Source organism: Rutidosis leptorrhynchoides, chromosome 6 (assembly GCF_046630445.1).
Source record: "Rutidosis leptorrhynchoides isolate AG116_Rl617_1_P2 chromosome 6, CSIRO_AGI_Rlap_v1, whole genome shotgun sequence".
In the NCBI taxonomy this organism is placed as follows: domain Eukaryota; kingdom Viridiplantae; phylum Streptophyta; class Magnoliopsida; order Asterales; family Asteraceae; genus Rutidosis; species Rutidosis leptorrhynchoides.
In genome coordinates, this window is record NC_092338.1 from 372305760 (window position 1) to 372314849 (window position 9090).

Consider the following 9090-nt stretch of genomic DNA (forward strand, 5'->3'; position numbering starts at 1 on the left):
CAAACTTTACAAGTTTGACTGATTTCTACACATAATCAACATATAAAACTAATCATTATTAAAACTAGACTCACCTAGCTTTCCAAAGACTCCAATCCCAACAAAATCCCACATATGGTTGATTTTATATGATTTTTACAAACTAGCCATTAACTGCACAAATATTCCTGGACAGCCTGTTGGTTTTCATTATTCTTGACCCACTTATACATATTTTCAGTAAACATTCCCATATTCCTTGGAAACTAGACACTTAGGGCTTTCCAATAAGTATTTACACTCCTCCGTTGGAGTCACGGTTTAGGACTTATGATTGTTTCAAAATGACATCTCAAATCCCCAAAAATGTTTTTCACCAAAACCTCACTAACACGATGAAAATCAATCCAAACACTTACATTGACTAAAATCAGCTTACACAAGGTGTAAGGGACTGATTTAGTCTCTAATCATCATCATTATCATCATCTAGCCATTAAATATACAAACCCTAACACTACAATTTGATTTAGGTTTTAATGAAGTTATAAGTTCATTTTATTCTAACGTATTAGCATACAAATCTCGAACTAACAGGGGCGATTCTAAGTATAGACCCGTGGGGTCACGGGACACTCTATTTTGAAAATTTTTAATATAAAATACTCTGTAAATTGTATAGGACACCATTAAATTTAAATGTATGACACCATATATTTTTCAAATCTATGGTATTTCTTTTGAATTGTATAAAACAACACTAAAATTATATACTCAGATCCCATATATTTTTCAAATTTCTAATTATTGTTTAAGGTAAACTATCACTAAAATAGCAATCTAATATAATTGGTACTGAAAATTTTTAGAGACCCTTAAAGTTATAATCCTGGAATCACCACTTCTAACTCATAACACAAAGAATCATACCTCAAGTTCTAGGATTTACAAAACCCCCAATTTCTCTAATCCAAGAAGTTCTAGATGGGCTAGAGTGCAATATAGACGATGATTAAACACAATTCCTCAAGTGCATGTGAAAATTGAAGAATCTTTGCTTCTTTCTTGCCCTAAATCGACACACACCCACACACACTCTACACAAACAAAGTTTCCAGCTCCGTAACTTGGGTGTTACATGGCTACGTTTATTTTCTTAATTAAATGGGCCTTTGACCTTAAATTGGTGGGAATTATTGGATTGGGTCTACAACATCAAATTTTGGTCTACTAAATAAATTGTTGGTGTCACTTACAAGTTACAACTAGTCCAAATATTTAAGACGAGATGGGCTACTAAATTGTGAGTTTATACAATAGTCTAAGTATGTAAACGAAGAAAAATATACTGTAGTTCAATAATTTAAGTCAAGTGAATGAAAAACGGACGTATACAATAGTGATCTTTATATCCATGTTCTCATAAGTTTCTAATAAAAGAATTAGATTGAACTCCAAATTTTTCACATAAGTTTCTATTGAAAAAACGAACATTGACCCCGAACTTTGAAGTGAAACTTTGATGGATGAGTGGGGAACTTCAGGAACACCGGAAAACACTGGGAACTTTGTCCACCCGCGTCAAATGTTTATGGAGCAGAACACATAAATCACATTTAAATTTAATTTGTATACTATCAAGCAACATGTATACTATATATATACATGGTTTCTTACAAATCAAATCCAATTTATAATCATATATACATATCTTTATCTACTATCTAGGACCTGAAACTCTAGTATCCGACAAATAAGCATCACTGTTACCATCTGAAGGCCCCGAAGAAGTACCAAATTCACTAAACGATTTATACAAGCTCGAATACAATCCGATCCCACCCAACGGGGGCGCCAAAACAGGGCTAAGCCCTTCGAGCATTCGCACCACTTTCGGCATAGATGGTCTTAGATTCATATCATCTTGTATGCACCACAATGCTACATGGGTCGCAATTACCACCCGTTCATCGTTCTCATCCACTTTCATCTTCTCATCCAAAAGCTCTTTAACTTTACCTTCCCCCATCATCTTAAAAGCATACGCAGGAAAATTCAACGTTTCTGACGAATTATAGTTTTTTCGACCACTAATAATCTCAAGTAATACCATTCCGTAGCTATAAACATCACTCTTTTCAGATATCGCGTAATTTGTGATCCATTCGGGCGCAAGGTACCCGCGGGTCCCTCTTAATGTTGTAAAAACATGACTTTGTTCACGTGTCATAAGCTTCGCTAATCCAAAATCGGAAACTTTAGCTAAAAAATGGTCATCTAACAACACGTTTTCGGGTTTTATATCACAATGAATGATTTTCACATCACAATCTTCGTGAAGGTAAGCTAGTCCTTTAGCTGTACCGATCGCAATATTGTATCTAGTATCCCAATCTAACGAAACATCCCCAAATAACCACCTGTCTAACGACCCGTTTCCCATATACTCATAAACAAGAAGTCGATATTTCCCTTCTGCACAAAACCCTTTGAGTTTCACCAAATGGTGATGATGTATGCTGCCAATCATGCTGACTTCAGCCCGAAACTCTTTCTTACCTTGACCGATCCCTTCAAGACGTTTGACCGCTAATTGGGTCCCGTCGTTTAGTACCCCCCGGTACACCGACCCAAACCCACCTTGACCGAGCTTTGTAGTGAAATCATTTGTTGCTTCTAGAAGATCTTTGTAGGTGAATCGAATCGGCATCCCTGAAATATTCTCCAAAAACGTATCCTCTTCAGATATTTCATCGTTAACTTCAATCGATTCGTTCTTCTTATGGTAGTAACGAACTCCAATAATGACTAGTCCAACAACAACAAATGCAGACATTGTGACAATAACAACCACCACAATCAAAACCTGTGTTGAATGTTTCTTGTTCTTTTGTCCCTGAGAATTGATAGACTGGGTCCCGTCAATCTTAATGTATGATTCGATATTACCACCATTTGTAGCCTGTTCGAAGCTCCCAATATGGTCAAACAAGTAACAATTTCCGGAAGCATTATCGAAGAACATAGCCGAGCAAGTACAGTTGTTCAAACACGACGTTTTGCATCCGTTTAAATCAGTTTTAGAATCAGATGAAACGAACCCAAGTGCAAAATAGCTCAAATTATCCCCTGCCTTCACCAGACTCGATGAATCTTTTGATGATGAGTTGTTACATGAAGAAACAAATTGCGGGTTGCAGTTAAACTGACCTAACCCAATTGGACACTGACACGTGTTGACATCTTGACAAACGAAATACGACGGACATGCTTGTGGTCTGCTGCAAGGATCATCTGGAATTTGATTACTTGCAGTGATTTGAGATTGAAGATCATAAAATTTAACGAAACCATCATCTTCTAAAACTGCAACCCAAGTGGAATTATCACCATCACTTTCATCAGCACTTACATCAGCAAACACGAACTGCCATAACAAGACTTTGTTTACATCATAAAACCTCCAAGAATTTGCTTCAATGTTGGCAGAATTAGTATCACCACCATTATTGTTAATGATTCTTCTTTTGTCTTTACCCATAGACCAATAAGGCTGTGGGGTGTTAAACTCACCAAACAACATCAAATCGTCTGTTTTAATTTGCAACGAAAAGCTCAAATTATTCTTCATATTGCTTACAAGCTTCTTCCCTTTGACAAAATCTTGTTTAGGCATAAGAGTGTTAGTAGGATGATTAAAACTTTGCCAAACAACACTACCATCTTCTTTAACCAAAACCAAGTTCCCTGAATCAAATAACTGCATAGCAGAAACGCCATTGCTTGCGGTGTTTGTAGACCAAACAACGGTCCCATTACTTTGTAAATACGCATTTCCGTCATTATCGAACGAGAAATTATCAGAATCACCAACTGGGGAGTCTTTATTAGCTGACCAAATGATTCTTGAAGTGGTTATATGAATGATGACTAAAGTGAATGAAGTAACATCACTATTTGTACTGAACCCGAACCCGAAAAGTGACGTATTCGATACTAGAAACAACCCATCGTTGTCTATAAATTCCATTGGAGATCCTTGAAATCCAGGGCTCAGTGTGCCTTTTCGTCGAACACTTGATAGGCATGTTTGAGACAGGAACAGAATAATCCATGAAATGAACATGAAACAGAGTGACCTCCATGTTTTCATGATCATATATACCGAAATGATCAAACTTTAGCAGAGATATAGCCTCTATAGGATCAGATTTGAATGAAACTTCGGTTGGAAAGATCAAAACTTTGTACAAAAAACATATGAAACAGGACACATAAGTCATAATTGTCCATAAAATAGTAATATTTAGGGAGTAATAAAATGAATTTGTTGGTGATTGAGTCAAATAAAGTGGAACATCTGAGGTGGGTTTCAACTCAAACAAATACAAAGTTATGCAGAATGACCAAATCAGTCATCAATCAATTAATAATTGATATCCTTAAAGTTTGATCTGAAATGGTATATAATATATCTACCAGAAAGGTCAATGATTGTTGAATCGTTGTGTACAACCACAACAGATATTAGTATTTCAGTAGTGGGTCACATTTGCTATAAAACTATAAAGTTGTCGCTATTCACAAAACTGAATTCTTGAAAACCTGTAAACCATAAATTGAGATGGAATAAGTCAACATCTGATCAACTAGATTGTTCACTGGAGTGTATATTTGGAAAAAGGAATTACAATAAGAAGAAATAATAAAATGAATGCAACTATAAGCCTTTCATATTTACATAAAGACCCTTCGTGCTTTTGGAATTTTTACACTCTGGCCACTGTAACCTTTTTAACCTGCAAAAAATGAAACCAAAAAGATATATGCATATTACATATTATTTAATATTTTATAAATTACAGAAACTTACCTTTTTTTTTTAACAGCGGTACGGGATCACTCAGGAATACTTAACCACCCAAACGTTCATCTCCCACAGTTGCATAACACGCCTCCAACTGCTGCATAGGAGGAAACGTGGCCCAATCCGGGGCATGGGGCGATAATCCCCCCTCCTCCCACACTGCCCTCAAAACGCGATGTGCGAAAGACACCATTGGGTAAAATTCAAGGGTTAAGGGGCAACTTTGTGTGCAATGCTGAACCCCACAGGAGTTGAACTCTTAACCTCTCGCTAATAGAGTCATGCCACTACCACATGAGCTAAAACACAAAATTACACAAACTTACTTTTGACATACCATACTCCATACTTGAGAGACCTTGTAATACACCATAATTCAACATGTAAAAGCTAAATTCCTACTTAGTTTTGACTTTGTAAAAGTTTATTTAACGAAGGCCTTTAATGAATAAATTAATCAAACCACTACTAAGCAATGTTAGATTTTTGGGTGTATTAGGTAACATCATAGATAAAATTCAACACAGATCCTAAAGGAACTTTAACCATTGCTTTAATGGGTTATATTATAATTAAATATTGAAATTGAAATACGGAGTATTAACATTTTAATATTACTCTTTAAATTAAAATACTGCAATTTTTCTTTTAGACATAATGGTTAAAAGTGCTATGATTGGGTGTATTAGGTAACACCATACATAAAATTCAACAAAGATCCTAAAAGGAACTTTAACCATTGCTTTAATGCTTTATATTAAAATTAAAATTAAATATTGAAATACGGAGTATTAACATTTTAATATTACTCTTTAAAAAGAAATATATATATATATATATCTCATACACCACTTATGTAGTATTGTATTTTGTTGTTAAAACAACAAAACCCAATATCACATATGCAGGGTATTGGGAGGTGAGATGTACACAATCATTCCTCCACCTTAGAATCTATAATTACTTTAAATCTCTAATATTATGATGTCATCCTTTCACTAATCTACCCTTAATTCTCCTAAATTATGCCACATGTCACAATCTCACAAGTCATGGTAATATCATCATATAATAAATACAACATAATTAAATAAATTTAAAAAAATCAAAACAAATAGTAAATGGCATCCAGAAAATTAATTAATAGAAAAACAAAACTAAGTAATTTAAATTTGAAATCTCTAAAAATTTGAATACCTCTAAAAAAAGAAAAAATAATCAATACTTCAAATTGATAGGAATAACTTACTTTGTCTTTAAAAACACATAAGTAACACAACTTTGTCTATAAACTCAAAAACTCACTCAAACACCCATGACCATATTTATAATATTTGAAGTATTATGTACAACCTTATAATAAAGCACACACATATGTACGAACATTAAAATAAATTATACAATCTTTTACAAAATACTCCATTAACACATGTACAAATTTTGAAGCATATTGTACAACATTCATATAATAATTTTACTATTTAATTTTTTTAAGAGACAATTGTTATTATTAATAATTATTATTAATAGTATAAATACTCAACTTTTAAGAAAAAATTATTTTTATTATTATTATATTATTAATTACGTTACATATGTATGCGAAATACGTTCAATATAAGGTTGTAATGTAGGCTTTTATGAAAAGAAAAATAGTGACTGTGAAGAAAATTAGAAGAGGGTGGTAAGAGAATAAATGTAGTTCATTAATTCGTTGACTTCTTCTATTATTCCGGGATGATTGTCGGTCGGAACGAGCAGATGAATAAGATCTAGAATTCGAGATAATATATAATTATGACGAGATACTCTGGAAATGAGAGAGAAAATGATATTACGAACAGGTTCGCCGGTAAGTGCTTCAGGTTCTTTGCCAAGAGGGTAATGTGATGGATGAAAGGGATCACCTTCTTCTTGTCTCCAATGATTTAGTAGACTACGAACTCATCCCAATTCATCCAGAACTGATGATGGCTAATTGGTTGGTCTATTCCGGTTACACTGCTTTCGGAGTTCGAGTGAAAATCCATATCGGAATAGCTGTCGGAATCCGAGGAATTTGAACTAGTTGCGAGTTCCGTCTTGTACGGTTAGATAAAGTGTTTTCGATATGAAATGATTTTCGGATGTCGGATGATATTCTAATTATATAGAATACTTATGTATAGTACAGAAGATCCCGTAGATTACGGAGGAATTTTCGGAATCTGTCAAGCAAAGTTTAAAGTAACAGATACGCTGAGATACGAATTTATCTATACACTATCTATGCAATAGAGGCAGTAAGACGTGTCTAGACTTTAAGGATGATAAGCAAGTAATTTTCGACACGAAATGATAAGCAAAACTTTTGACATGCAGACACGGTCAAAGTCCAGACCCACTAACGCATCTAAACAACTATCAGTTAGACACACTAATGCAAGACCTGGTTCGCTAAGACCACCGCTCTGATACCAACTGAAATGCCCCGTGCATATCGATTATAAACGTTACATAATAATTGATTTCATTTCGATGTATTTGACCTCTAAATGATACATTTTACAAATATTGCATTCGTTTTTAAAAGACAAACTTTCATCACATCGAAAGTTGACGGCATGCATACCATTTCATAATATATCCAACTATAAATGACTTAATAATATTCTTGATGAACTCAACGACTCGAATGCAACGTCTTTTGAAATATGCCATGAATGACTCCAAGTAATATCTTTAAAATGAGCATACACGTGAATTAGGGTCATACCTGTTTCTAATTCTTAGGTTACCAAGCAATAATAATCAGGGGAAAATATTCACAACAATTAGTGGCAATTATAACGTCCAACTAATTCAATAATAATCCACAGAACTTCTGTTTGCATAATAATTCATTCGAGGAATGTTTTGCTTGTGTCTATCTCGTCAAACATTTATAAAAGCATCTCATGTATTCCAAAAATATAGATTGTAAAAGCATTGAATAAAATAGTTGTAAATCAGTTATAAAGCAGCGCATGTATTCTCAGTCCCAAAAATGTAAAGAGTAAAAGGGAATCAAATGAACTCACAATACTGTATTTTGTAGTAAAAATACATATGACGACATTGAACAAATGTATGGTTGGCCTTAGATTCACGAACCTATATCATTTGTGTATATATATTAATACACATAATCGTAATCGGATAAGTTTATATATATAACCTATTAATGATATTGTTTTTATATTAATAATATATTTATATTTCATATATTCCTTTTATATAATAAAATATTTTGTTATGTTATATGTGTTAAATATATATATTTATATATTTTTTTTTATCAAAACAGTAGTTCTAATTATACTAAGTTAATATTAGTAAAAATAATGATAATAACATTAATAATATACTTATGTTAATAATAACTCTATTAGTGATAATAACAACGATATTAATAATAATACTTGTAAAAATATTAATTTTACTGTTTATGATAGTTATGATGTTGATTTTAGTAATTACATAATAATAATACTCATGAATATAATTAATAATGCTTAGGTTAATATTAACAATTCCATTATATGTAAAAAGATACTAATACTAATGCTTACAAAAAAAATAATAATTTGTATTATATTCATAATGATAATAATAATAAACCTTTTCATCATAATGATAATAATATTAAAGTTTTAAAATTAATAATAATATCATAGCTGATACTCATAATAATAATAATAATAATAATAATAATAATAATAATAGATATAATACTTATAATTATGATAATAATAATAATAATAATTATAATACTTATAATAATAATGATAATGTCAGTAATGATTTTATTACTAATACTTTTGTTGATAATAACAATAATAATACTAACAATTTATAAAATGATAATAATAATAATATTTATAATGATAAATTGTATTATGTTCATAATAATAATAATAATAATAATAATAATAATAATAATAATAATAATAATAATAATACTAATAATAATAATAATAATAATGATCATAATAATAATAATAATAATACCTATGTAATATTAGTATTAATAATAACAATAATACTAAGTAATGATAATAATATTAGTAATAATAATTTTAACAATACTTATTAATACTATCAATAACAATAACAATAACAATAACAATCATAATAATAATAATAATAATAATAGTAATAATAATAATAATAATAATAATAATAATAATAATAATAATAATAATAAAACTATAATAAAAAGGGCT

At 31.4% G+C, this 9090-nt stretch overlaps 1 protein-coding gene across 1 annotated transcript; it reads right to left on the reverse strand.

The window, feature by feature from the left end:
* Positions 1 to 1595: 1595 nt before the first annotated feature.
* On the reverse strand, positions 1596 to 4470 carry LOC139852700 (G-type lectin S-receptor-like serine/threonine-protein kinase SD2-5). Its single transcript, XM_071842028.1, has one exon. The coding sequence runs from the start codon at positions 4136 to 4138 to the stop codon at positions 1700 to 1702; it is 2439 nt and encodes an 812-aa protein (XP_071698129.1). The 5' UTR covers positions 4139 to 4470; the 3' UTR covers positions 1596 to 1699.
* Between the last annotated feature and the right edge of the window lie 4620 nt (positions 4471 to 9090).

Excerpts from the sequence above, each read along its gene's own strand:
- LOC139852700 (XM_071842028.1), bottom strand. The coding sequence starts at position 4,138 with ATGATCATGAAAACATGGAGGTCACTCTGTTTCATGTTCATTTCATGG.